The following is a 13,484-nucleotide window of genomic DNA, read 5'->3' on the forward strand; positions in this document are numbered from 1 at the left end:
TTGCCTTCACATTTTGCACTTCCAGTATTCTGTCCTTCAGTGATTACTATCTGTAAGAACAAGCTCTGATCTTCTGTAAGTGGTTGACTACTGTACTTTACTGGAGTCTTACAATCAGAGTTGCTTTTTAGAGACAAAAACTGTTTCCTCAGAAAGTGGAAAGTTTGCCCACTGTTTACACCAGTTCTCTGCATTGACACTTGTATTTATATTCTGCAAACCCCCTTCTGTGTTGAACTCCATACTGAACTTTTGAGGAAGAATGACCATTTGCTAACAGTGAAGTTTTACTGAATTAAAAAGAACTTACAGGACAAATAATGGGATTAAAGAGTTAAAAAGGTAAAGCAAAATTCATTCAGAAATGCCAACAAAAACTAATGTAAAATGATTCACACAAGAACTGGTTCACGGTCATACTGTTTTGATTAAGTATTCTGTGCAGATGAACATTCAGCAGCTATAGGTGTTAATTCATGCTGTCTCCTGATTACTTTAAGAAATGAACTAATCTATTATTGTTGCATGTGCTCCATTGGTATTTCATTTAAATGCTTCCTGGTTCCAAGGCAAAGCAATTTCCTGAAAATCTAGATGCTATGTTTTTCTCACTTTTCATAGCAGAAAGCAGGATAGCAGCAGATTTGGATGCCACTTATAAAGTTCTGTTTCAAAGTTTATTTTGAATAATTCTTTAAGAGTTTATGGTTTTGCTTCCATACGTACCTGGAAGATCTTAGGTGCACTCACAAGAGATGCTAATGCAGATGACAAAGTGGCTGAAAAAATACCTGCAGAAATCAGCGGTGCAAATCCTGACACCATGCTCATTACCTGCAAACAGAACATTATTATTTTTTTTTTTTTTAACAAAATGGAAAACTAATGGAATACAGATGGGTGACAATATTCACTACACAAAAGAAAAATAAAATACTTCTTACTCCACTCAAAAGCCATAAAGTATCATGCATTCATAGCAACGAATGAGCTAGGGGAAAGTCAGGACACAAACACATCCTAGTTTCAGAACAAGAGAAAGTGGCTTATCACACAACATGTAGTACAACCACATAAAATAATTGATGGTGGAAGTCTCCATGAGCTCATAAAAGGACTGGAAAGCAAGTCATGGAAGAAAAAACACATTGGAAATAGTTACATTATTTGACTAATATACCACTGAATAACATGGCCACAGAAAGCCAAGGTGACAAAGTGACAAAGCAGCTGAAGTTGAACAACTTGGGAAAATTTCTCTCATCTTTCTCAACATTTCTATTGCTCTAAGTGAGGCATGTTTCCCATTCAAAACCACAATGACAGGACAAGTTTGGTTCCTATCTCCCCAAGATCACATCCTTGGACAATTCTGCAACCTCAGTGAGTGAAATACAATATGTAGTTCTTGGCAGAGTGGATGACTAACAAAGCAAGGGATGCTCAGTAAGCTAAATGAGGGAAGAATGTTAATGTTGGTATGATAAAAAAATTCCAAATTAAAACCAAGGCAGCTTCTAATTGTCATACACCCTGAATACCCTCATCTGCAATTCTAAAGCAATCTTAGTAAGTAAGATGTGCTCCCAAAAAACAATATACATGGGGCTGATGAAGTTTTATTCATATAGCTAGTACTAAATTAACGATAAAAATTTAGCATTTTTCTCTACAACAGATCAAAGACTTCTGGGTCCCTCAAACAGAATTAAATCTCTAGATTGCATCAGGTTTCATTTCTAAGTTCACGGCAAGCCTTGTCTACAAAAACAAATGAAAATTACAGACATACAAAACGAGAATGAAGCAGCTGTCATAGTTGGTAGCATGAAAAATGAGGTGCAGAATTTCCTGAAGTATACCTTAAGTTTACAACAAAATAGGTTATGGTAGGACAGGCTTTTATTCATACGTGAACAAAACTAATGATACACGTTAGTTAAGCATATCAGGAATGTGTTCGTACTCCTAATACTTCCTTAATGTTTTCCTTTAACTCAGTACTTTCACTCTCGCTTACACAAGATTAAGCTATCCCTCCCTCCTATGCCCAGAACTAGGTTAGTTTTACAATAAAAAAAGAAATCACAGCTGTAAATGCCAGACTGTAATAACACTATACTGTACGTTCTTAAATTCTCTTCTAGAAATAAATTTACTGATGAATTAATTTTTTAAAAAGATCTATGCTTCAGCAACATAACAAACATAGAATAATCTTTGTAGAAACAGCATGACAGTTTTCTTTGTTGCAGTGGTTGCTTGATCAATCTTCCATCTTCCCTGGAAGGACTTCTGATAGACAGAACAAGTTTACAAGTCACCCTTACTTTTCTTCCCAGGCAATTTAAAACATTTCTCTTCCTTCGCTCTACTACACTTGCTTTGAGAGTTTGCAAATTAGTCCTTACCTACTGCAATTTTATATTATTTCTAGGTGCTGTTCGTTGCCTCTGTTTAATTACACTGTTTTTGAATCTTACATCTGTTTTCTAAATTTGAAAGAAATCCAAGATGTATGCAGACTATGTTTGTTCATTTTAAAAGCCAGCAAGTTACAGCTTAGGTTACTAGAGTAAGAGACATTAAGAAACTTCTAAACTGGGGAGGGAGTAAAGAGGAACCAGTTCCAGCTGAACCAGTACGCTAGTGTTAAGAAAACCCACACAATATACAGACTATAATCTAAAAGTCAGGACCGCAAAACACAAGAGCCCACATACACAACTGCTGTAGCAGTAAAATCTTCATCCTTGAAAGAAGAACACACAGAATTGGCAGTACAGGCATCCAGTAAGAACTGCCCTATTTCAGTTGGTGCTGTGAGAAATACATTGTTACTGCTGCTAAGGGACTTGTTATGTTTGCTTGGCATTTCCTCTTTAGACAGTTTCTTACTGAAAGATTTGGCATATTGAAATATTCTATTTTGACTACAATTTCAGTTATTCGCTCCAACCATTGTAGAGCAGAAAAAATGCCAAATGAATACAAACTCCAGCAAAGCTAACTTTAAAGTTAACTCTTCAAAATGAATTTGCATAAAATGCTATTCAACCCATTTCTTTCAACTATTCAGTGTTCTACAGCCTCCCTCCTTTACAGGAAGAATGTTTTAGCAGAACTTTCACACTGTTTCTGAAATGGTGTACTTCCATTCATGCTACTTCTAATTTTCATCCAAAGTTAAATATTTTAATAAAGACAATTTCTATATATGTCAAAGTAGATATGTGACCAAATTCTGCATTTAAACTACCCATTGTAATTTATTCTAAGTGAGTTCCAGGCAGAGGCTACAGTGACAGAACAAGTTCTTGAAGTTACTTGCCTACCAGATGACAGCCCTTTTGATGCTGAGCAGAAAGCTGTTGGAAGCCTGTGAGGGCCTACATATACCTGCATGGTCTGTAACAGAAGTTTAAGGTGGTCCAAGAATCTGATTCTAAGCCTCTCACCATCAGTTTTCATTTAAGTTTGTGTCTAAGATTTCTGTTGGTTAACCATCCTGTAAGTTACCCATTTTCTGTCCAACAAACATATCCAAAACTCAAGTTAGGCAAACTTCATATTAATTCCTTTCTGAAAGAACAGAATGCTGGATAAAGTCTAAGACAAGTGATATAAAATATCACTCATTTTTCATTCACAAGAGTAAATTGACACTTTCAGCCTTATGACTTGCACACTCAGAAGTCATAAGAAATATGACTTACTTGCATTTCAAAATATGTTTGCTCACTTTAGAGATAAGTTTATTTGTGAAGCATATGTTCTCAGTTATTTATCGTGCAGGAAGAAGTTTTTTGTATGAAGAGCTTGAGAGGTATTCAAGGTTGGCCACCCAGCCCTGAACTGTCACCTACACAGAAAAAAAGTCTCTATTTACACCTAATACTCAGAAATACTAAATTGAGGGAAGTTCAGTTAGAGTATGTACAAATTTCTTTTTAACTAGACACAAGTCCTAATTTCTCTGAAGGTACTCACTCTTATTCAACTTATTTCACAGAGAGAAAGAGCAGAAGCATGAGAAGAAGACAGCCAGAGGAAGTCCAGCTAGCTACCAGAAGAACAAAGTTCTACCAAACACTTCAGCAGGTTGCTCAGAGCTGCTGTGCAGCCTCCAGTAAGTTTCCAAAACCCAACACAAGGGGAGGCATGAAGGGCACTGCGTTCTCTCTGTAGGCCCAGGCCTTGAAACTCTTATTCTATTCATAACCTACTGTATTTTCCAGAGACAAGTAAGACTAATATGGAACATGAAAGTACTCTTTGGACAAAAATGATGACAAACTATAACACTAGTGACTTATTAGAAGTGCTAGCCACTTATGAGAAGTATCTTTATTGAAGTTATGACTTGAAGAAAGTTACAATCCAAGGAAGCCAGGTCTTTGAATCACACCTACTTGGAACAATCCACAAGGATTATCAAATCCTGTTCTACACTATTCTCAGCTGTACACTGATAATATAGCCGGATACTGTCTTCTTTCAAGCTTGAAAGAATGAGGAAACTCGGATTTTGCAAAATAATTATTCTCATAACAATAGTTCCACACTGTTTCCAATATATGCTTTTTCTAAACCAGAACAAATCAACACCATACCAATACATAAATACTTCACTAAAAAGATGTATTTTAACGAAATGGTCTGCATTAAACATCACTTTGGCACATGTAAATTGTAATTAGTTTTTCAACAGAGCCTTGCAGGAAGGCTGACAATCTTCATTGCATGTGAGTATATGTACTTTTGACTGAAACACACATGCCATTGAAAGAGACATTCTTTCCATCAGCGAATTTCCAATTAACCTCAACACAACCTTTTGTAGGCCTACTACAAAAAAACTAGGGCAGAGAGACTACTGTAAGGAAAGTTTAAGTGGGAATTAGTATGTTTTCCTTGGTTTCTTTCAAACCCTTAATAATAGTGAACTTGTGAACCCTTAGTAGTTCATGAGTACCTATAAGACTATGAAAAACCCTGTGATTTTTTTTAATTTAATGATAACATTAGATTTTATGAAGCCTCTCAACATTCTTACATTATATATGATATGGCAAGTATGCATCAACATTTTCCATAAACATGGTTGCTACAAAACTTAAGAAATTACTGAAAGAGACCACCTATGACTTCTATGAATCACTATTCAACACTAAGTACATCATCTAGTACATCTATCCGCATCCATGAAGAATAGCATTCAGATATCTAAACAGAGCAAGCTGCAGCCCCAAAACATAAGCAACACAGCTTATAAATACTCACTCTGTTCCCAGATAAACACCTGTATATAAACACCCCAAAATTTAAGTTACCTTGCCCTTGATACTAGATAGAGTATGCCACTTAATTACACAACTGTTCCACATAACTTTAAGAATTTTTAGTGTATGATTTTCTCCTCAATAAGCAATTAAAAGAGATCAAAAATCCAATTAGCAGATTTAAGAGAAAGTTTCATACCTGGAAATTGTTCATCAGCCCATAATGACAATCAGCCCCTGCCTGACAGGATGAGAAATCATAGTTCAACTTGCAAGCTGCAGTAGTGCAATTCGTGAGCTCAGTGATAATGGTGTTATTAACATTCCCTGTGGCATCTCGAACAACACAAGAACCTAGAGTGGACCCAACAACAAAAATAATCATCAGACTAAACCTGAATTTAGAGATGTGTCAAGCTCAACTTCCTTTTTAACTATATTCTTTCAGATGAAAATTAAATATAGCATTTACAGTTTTAATACATCTCAGATTTAAGCACATGTTCACCATGAAGAATAAAAACAAGCTAACTAGCTGTTTACTTACCTGAGAAGTTCTTAAAAAAAAGAGTCTAACAAGGAAAACTTTAGCACAGAGGAAAGCTACATCAATAGAACTGATGAAGCTTAACAGCACAATTTTAACTCAGGACATTGCTTTGAATCATGAGTTTCCCCATAACTTAGTAAATAATGCTAATTATAAATACAAACTTGTATCACTTGAGTCTGTTTTGTTTTGTTTTTTAATCTTCTTAGAGGAATGAAGTTTTGTATTTGTTTGTACAAATATATGTGGACAGGAATACACAGCATTGCAGCTTTTATCTTTCTTAGAAACTCAACTGTGACGATCTCCACAGTAGAAGTTGTTCAGATGTAATGGCCAAAAAGGTTGGTCCCTTTGCTAACAGGTGAATCACGCAACAAAGTTAATGTTCTTAGATTATTTCATAAGTAGTAGTCTTGGAATTCTCCCCTTACTCTCCACTCTCAGTGAGATACTGAGATCTACATGTATAACATGACTTATGTTATAAAGTTTTACATACATGCTTCCGCTTTTAGAGCATACCATTACATATTCACCATGGAAGCACACTCTTGCAGAACACTTTCACAAGTTTTAATCTCCTTGTAACACACAGATTTCTGTTTTTCCTAAGTATGCAAACAGGATGCACAGCTCAGTCAACATGTCTCAGCCATTCAAAAAAATTAAGTGCTTATCATGAAAGCCTTGCAAGCCCATTTCTGATATACCACAGTCACATAGGATGTGGGTATTTTAAAAGTTGGTGTCTTGGTGAAATACTGAACCACAGCCCCACAGCTACCACATTTTTTGTAATTAAGTCCTATCACAATCTGCAAATCTTCAATTTGTCTATGATTATATGCTATTTCACTGCTCTGTAAAACTGTAGACAGTGTTTCAACCTTTAAGCACTAAAAATGCTCATCTGATTAACAAGACTTTGTTTTGCTCTTTTTAGAAGTGTAGAACAGACTTACCATTATTTAAATACCTCAACTGTTAAAACAGCATTAAGTTGTTTGGACATTATTTCAAGGAATTAAATACAGAATGGGGAAGAGAAGAAGGAACCCTACAGAGCAAAAAGGCTGAGAAATCCCTTAATCTTGTCTTCTATGAATTTAAACAAGGAGGTCCTGGGAAAAGAAGCATGTGACTACTGATAATTTCAGTAACTTCCTTGCAAAATAGTAATGAAAAGCAGGGCACAGATATGCAACAAGATTAAGTTTCTCAAGTGAGTGCCTGTTATCTAAAGTAATTTCTCTCTGCCTATTGAGAAACTTAACTTTTAAATATCTGTACCATATCGCTACCGAACCTTTAAAACTTCAGTAATAGTTTAGAATACCTAGTCCTGGTAGGTTGATTTTTACTCATTGCTTCCAATTGTTATTTTTCCAATGCTTAGTAAGTCCACTTGATTAAATTTCAACAGGTGTCTACTACACCAATTACTTCTCCTATGCATTTTTTTTATGGGTATGTGGAAGGGCTGGGTTTTTGTTTTGTTTTAATTGAGTTTAAATGATCTGCACGAGACAAAACAGGCTGGCAGCTCTTTCACACAGGGATTCAAGGTTCAACAGCACTATGAGCAAACGTGATATGAGCCTTACTACAAGAGAAAGCAGGACAGATGCCAGCTGGGAAAGCTGCGTTCTCAGCAGAAGATACTTAAGTATAAGTAACAGTTCAGACATTTTAATTCAGACATTAGCCCTCATTCGGAAATGTTTTATTTATGATAGATTCTGGCAGTCTTTTCACTAAGAACCTGCAACTTTTCTTTCCTGTAAGAATAGGATGACAAGCTTTCACCTTTTTATAAGCTTTTAGAGGCACGTTCCTGCAAAAGTAAAATGAAGTTGTCATTCCATAAGCCCGAGAAGGTAAACAGGCCATCTGTATCAAGTTCTCTCCTAACTTCACGTAGCTGCTTGGCACTTCAGACTGCAAGTAAGTGGGCTTCTTAGCTTCTCTGGTACTATGAATGGCTACTCATTAAGTTAGTTTTATTTCCTTGTGTATGGAAACCCTACTCAGAAGGTTGAGAGTTTTCTTGTTTGTTTTTAAACTGGAGCTTCTGTTTTTAATGTAAATACATTACAGTCTAAATGTTTAATTTTTCCTCTTTCAGGAATTCCCATCAAGAAGGTGCTGGTGACAGGACGAGGGGGAATGGGCTAAAGTTGCACCAGGGGAGTTTTAGGTTGGATGTTGGGAAGAACTTCTTTACTGAAAGGGTTGTTAGACATTGGAACGGGCTGCCCAGGGAAGTGGTGGAGTCACCATCCCTGGAGGTCTTTAAAAAGACATTTAGATGTAGAGCTTAGGGATATGGTTTAGTGGAGGACTTGTTAGTGTTAAGTCAGAGGTTGGACTCCATGATCTTGAGGTCTTTTCCAACCTAGAAATTCTGTGATAAATGTCTGTGATAAATGATAAATGTGATTATGCAACCTTAATCCTGCTACCTGCACACCTGCATTATTCCGTAGTCAAAGCACGAAACCACACACTTCTCCCTTGCTACTGCTATCTTGTTTTTAAATAGGCTGCCTAACTCTCTAGTATAAGTTTTCCTTTACTAAGCCCTCTATAGTCAGTGTCTCTATTGCTTACTAAAGAACATACAAATACTACACTAGATTCAAAATATCTACTTCCTCTTCAGACATCACTACTCTGATACGTTTACTAGCCTCTTCAAAGTTTTAATGACTTTCTCATCACTACATTTGGAAGTATACAGTAGGGAATAGTCTGCAGGGGAAGGAACAAGAGTATTTCCATTTGCCTGATTCCTGATCCAAAGCCTCAAAAAGACTAGACTTCACTCCTTTCATAATCTTTATCTTCTGCAACCACACTGGCCTTTAATTACCATTATTATTATTACCGTAATTCTAATAATAATTATTACCATTACCAAAATTCTAATCGTAAGTTATAAGAAACAACTAGGGCACAGCATTTCTGATGCAAACAATTTCATGTTAGTTCTGTAAAGTGTTTTTTGTAATATGAAAATTGAAGTTTTTCATGTCTGAAAGATGATCAAAGTATTCTATTAATAAATTAATATTAATAAGTATTTTACTCTCATGTGGTTTCAAGTTCTAAAGTATTCAGATTTGGTAGCAGGAGCCTGTGGTCAATCTAATTAGAAAATAATGTAGATCATTATGTTACATAGGGCACAATTGCTACAGAGCAAGTATTTGGCAGAGCTACAGGACTACATTAGCCAACAGAGGCAGACTGGCAAGATTAGTATCTTTGGAAAGGAAATATCATTAGTGGTAAGATCAATGGTGCTTTTATAAACGTCAAATTCATTCAAACAGCAGTATAGCTAAGATAAAGCAAGGTCTTTCATATAAGAAAACTGATTAACACTGCAAAAAACTGATTTGTCTGACAGGTATAAAAATTTTTCCAATTATAGGCAAGAAATATTAGAGACATGCTTATATTCTTAAGATTACTATAATAGATTACAGATCAGGAAAAACCTGGATGACCATTGAAGCCCTGGAGCAGAACAGACAGAAAGCATTCAACACCAAGACAAGTTCTACTGAGAATATTTGAACTACTGTGGCAAAGGGAAGAAAGCCTCAGAAGGGAAGTTATAGTGTACTCAGACAAATTTAGGATTGTTTCTCCTCCCTACTTGCTCTTCTCAGTCTTCTGGGGATTTACTGCTCATTGCACCTCTCCAAGGAGCTGTGTAATCTTCCCAGAATTTATTCAGATAAAGTAGCTGACTACCACCATCTTCAGATCAAAAGATGTTTGTTCAGTGAGTATTTTGTGAAAATACGCCTTTCTAATCCAATTGCTGAATTCTAAACATATTAATCTAAGTACCTGGAACAAATTAGGAAGGATCAATGTGAAGTCCATCAGCTTTAGTCTGCTGTTCTCCTAAGACTAGTGACTGTTTAACTCATTTTAGAAAATAAGAACAGCTGCAAGTTCAATCTCCAACAGTAAAAATTAGACAGTACTAACTGTTCCTTTCCCATGCATTAAAGAAAAACTGTATTGCAAACTGTATCAAAACACACTCAAAAAACGTGAAAGGATAAAGTTAAAAATATTCACTACTTACCCACAGATACTGCAATTCCCATGTAAACCAATGTGGTAATTAAGATGGCCAACAGTGTTCCTTTAGGTATGGCTGACTGAGGATCCTGAAACAAAATTTCAGCAGTCATGACGGAGATAGACATACATTCATTGTTTGTTGGAAAAAAGTGTTTAGTTTGCTTATTTACTACTCACCGCAAGATCACCTGAGATATTTGCTCCAGCAAGTATGCCAGTTGCAGCAGGGAAGAAAATAGCAAATACAGAGAAAAACGTTTCTTCCTTTCGGAAATCTGGTCCAAAATTCTCCATAAATATTTCAGCTGTAGAAAAAGATTTATTTATATACGTCTGCCAGTGCTGATATAGAAACTACAGTATTAGCCAATTCTAGACATTAATAGCTCTGAAAAATCTAAAAATCACAGCATTGTAACCTATTTAACAAAAATCAACTGTGGAAGATTTTAAGGTAGAAAAGCCCTGACTTATCAAAATAAAGGTCACAGTAAACTGAAATAGCCTTTAAAACCAGAAGTACTTATATTCTCCTCCAGCTTTAAAAAAATAGTATAACTACAATATTTAGTAATTTTATAATATGGCATTATTATAATTATTTAGTATTATCCATATTAAGCAGGCAGAACCAATTCTGTGCCTTAAAACTTCAATGGAATAAAACAGCAGGATGTTGAAAGAATCACAAGAAATAATCTCTATAGTTAAATAGGACTAAACTATTTTAGATGTTCACTCAATTATGACAGCAAGCCTCCACATTGCAAAGGTGTTAACTGTCAGTAAGATACTAACTGTTCCAGCATACCTTTATAACCAAAAAAGCCTTTAGCCTTCTTGCTGTCCAAAGGAATAAACGTTCCTATAATGAAGTCTCCAATAGCAAGTACAAGTATCACCAATAAGACTATCTGTGCCTGAAATACAAATATTACCATTACAGTCAGAAAGAACCTGCATTTCAGTTTTTAAGTCTCCATGTTATGAATGTGTTCTAAAATGTAAATACTGACTTTATTCCAAATTCAGCTTGATATTCTAGTTTCCCCACCCTTCACCCCAAATTAAAGCATGAGAGAACATGTATCAGGATTTGCAAAAAATAAATATGAATAATTTGAAACTGGAAGTATTTTTTGTATTATTACCATACGATCAAAAAATTACTCCTCTAAAGACAAAGTACTTAAGAGACCTATTTTTTCCCATAAGCCTTCCAGAAGGAAAGGATTTGAGTAGATTGAATAAACTGACAGGAAAAAAATGCACAAAAATGACAGGACTATTAACTATAATTACAATGCATATTATATTTATATTTTTATAATAAAAATATAAAATTTATAATAAGTTACAATTAAAGTAATTATAATAATTTAAATTTATAAAAAATAAAAATATTTTATGTTTTGTAAGAATTCTATCACATCAGGAAATCAACAGCATTTGTTTGCTATTTGACACAATGGACTAATGACAGACAATAAAACCTTTACAAAATCCTACATTCTGAACAAAAATGTATTTTATACCATCCAAGAGCTCAAATGTGTGCATAGTGACAAGCCTAGAGATCAGGACTTTGTATTTAACCAGTAAACACACTGATCCATTATTTTTGGGTTGATTCATTACAAGGTCATATACAGAATCATAGAATGGCTTGGTGTGCTTGTGTCTTGGGGGTAAAATTCTTTGTATCTTGTCTTTTTATTCCAAACCTGAGAAAATAAAGTTTGTATACAACGGCACTGTGGCATTGCTGATTGCTAAAAAAACAAAACAAACAAACAAACAAAAAAAAACAACAAGTTTTCAGTTTATGCAACCTTACAGGTAAATCCAGGTAGCACAGAAACATACAGAGCAAGACAGCCTGTAGTAGTAAAAGTAGTAAAGTAGTATTTTTAGAGTTAGAAGGCCACCTGAAGAAATCAGTTTGTGCATCATATTTGTATCTCGCCTTTGCCAAGCCTACAGAAGAACAAGTGAGGTGGAAGGATGCAGCTGGGTGCTTACAAAAGTCTTCAATAAGCCCAGAGAATTCAATATGAAGCTACTGAGAACAATTTCTGTAGATGGATTTATTCAGCAATGAACCACACCTTCTCTACAAAGATAAGAGCATTTTCCAAATCTCTTCTTTGCACTTCGAAGTCTCAGACTTAAGAATGAATTCATTTAGCTCTTGCCCATTCTTTCTAAAGTCATTTCTGAAGCATACTTTCCTGTTTTCCCAGTCTTTTTATAAGCTTTTTGGTCTACTTAAAACTTACTATTGATTTGCTTGTCTCATTTTCCAAGGAATTCTCTAAGCCATTGAGAAGGCATGGAAGAACATCATAGACAATATTATCAAGAGGAAAGGATCAGTGTCTCGCTATGGTAGGCTGGATATTAACCCACATGAAGTGCTTGCTTGACAGGTTCAGTTGCTTACCATAGCTCCTATGTATCTTCTTCCATGTTGCAGAAACCAAGCCAACAAGCCTTGATTTTTGCTATGAGCAGCATTTTAAAAAGCTATTGAACTCCTAATAAGGCTGCCAAATACATGTATGATGGTTGAGGTGTCATACAGAGACATTAAAAAAATTAGGCCATTTCTTTGCAAGCTATTGTTATTGAATTTCTCATGCTGCAGAGAAAAAGCAAGATGTTTCTCAAGACTTTAAAATGACAGTGACCAGTCACTAACAACTAATTCCTTCAAAGCAAAAAATAAGTGGTTAGAAATGGGGTTGTTCAAAGTTGGGGGCATAGAAAATACCATTAAGAACCAAAATTCACTGTCTGAGAAGGCAAACAATCTTTACAGAAGCATGTTGTTCAAGTTAAAAGCACACGCCAAAACTGTTTTCTGTAGATTCTTTCCTTCAAATGGTAGATCTAAGTAATGCACTTACTATATTCATTGCCTGTTTCTACAGTCCCTATTTTTATGACTGGAAGCAACAAGAACCATCATTCTGATTATGAGCATCATCAACTTGACACACAAGCATAGGAAACTTCTAACATCTACATTATGAAGATCCTTCAGTTGCCTCTCAGTGCAGAAAATAAGGATGATTCTCACTGCAAAAATATTTGGTTCACAATCACCTATAAATGGGAACAGAGATAAGTAAACCTCTTCTCAATTATTTAAAAAGCATCAAGTGAGTACACTATGGAGCATACAACAAAAGCCTACCAGTCACACACAAAGAAATGAGCAAGTTCGACTGTCTGTCAGAACACTAATATGGTTTATCTTAAGGTATCTTAGAATCTGTACACGTTTGTTTCCACAATCAGAGCTGACCTAAGACCATACAGCCACAAAAAGATAAGAAAAGTAGGTTACCCCTCCTACACATTCATCACTACCAGTGTTCACAAATCCCATTGATGCTGGGCCAACTGACTGTAAAAGCACTGTCTGGCTGCTCCAAATAAATACAAACACAGACGAGAATACAAGAGAAGCAAGAACACTGGTTTTCAGTTAGCAGTAACTACGTAACTTGGTTTCCATTCTGGCCATATATTCTCCAAGC

General features: G+C 35.5%; 1 protein-coding gene across 3 annotated transcripts in view; it reads right to left on the reverse strand.

Annotated features, from left to right (window-relative positions):
- Positions 1-13,484, reverse strand: part of SLC12A2 (solute carrier family 12 member 2) — a 62,701-nt gene that overhangs the window by 23,272 nt on the left and 25,945 nt on the right. For all 3 annotated transcript variants that reach the window (XM_027446228.3, XM_027446229.3, XM_027446227.3), the window contains exons 7-11: positions 10,751-10,859; positions 10,117-10,244; positions 9,941-10,025; positions 5,482-5,636; positions 727-834 (exon numbers count right to left, since the gene is read on the reverse strand). In XM_027446228.3, coding sequence (XP_027302029.3) covers positions 727-834; positions 5,482-5,636; positions 9,941-10,025; positions 10,117-10,244; positions 10,751-10,859 — 585 coding nt within the window. The remainder of the gene's footprint in view (positions 1-726; positions 835-5,481; positions 5,637-9,940; positions 10,026-10,116; positions 10,245-10,750; positions 10,860-13,484) is intronic.

The sequence above is a fragment of the Anas platyrhynchos genome, chromosome Z (assembly GCF_047663525.1).
Source record: "Anas platyrhynchos isolate ZD024472 breed Pekin duck chromosome Z, IASCAAS_PekinDuck_T2T, whole genome shotgun sequence".
Lineage (NCBI taxonomy): Eukaryota > Metazoa > Chordata > Aves > Anseriformes > Anatidae > Anas > Anas platyrhynchos.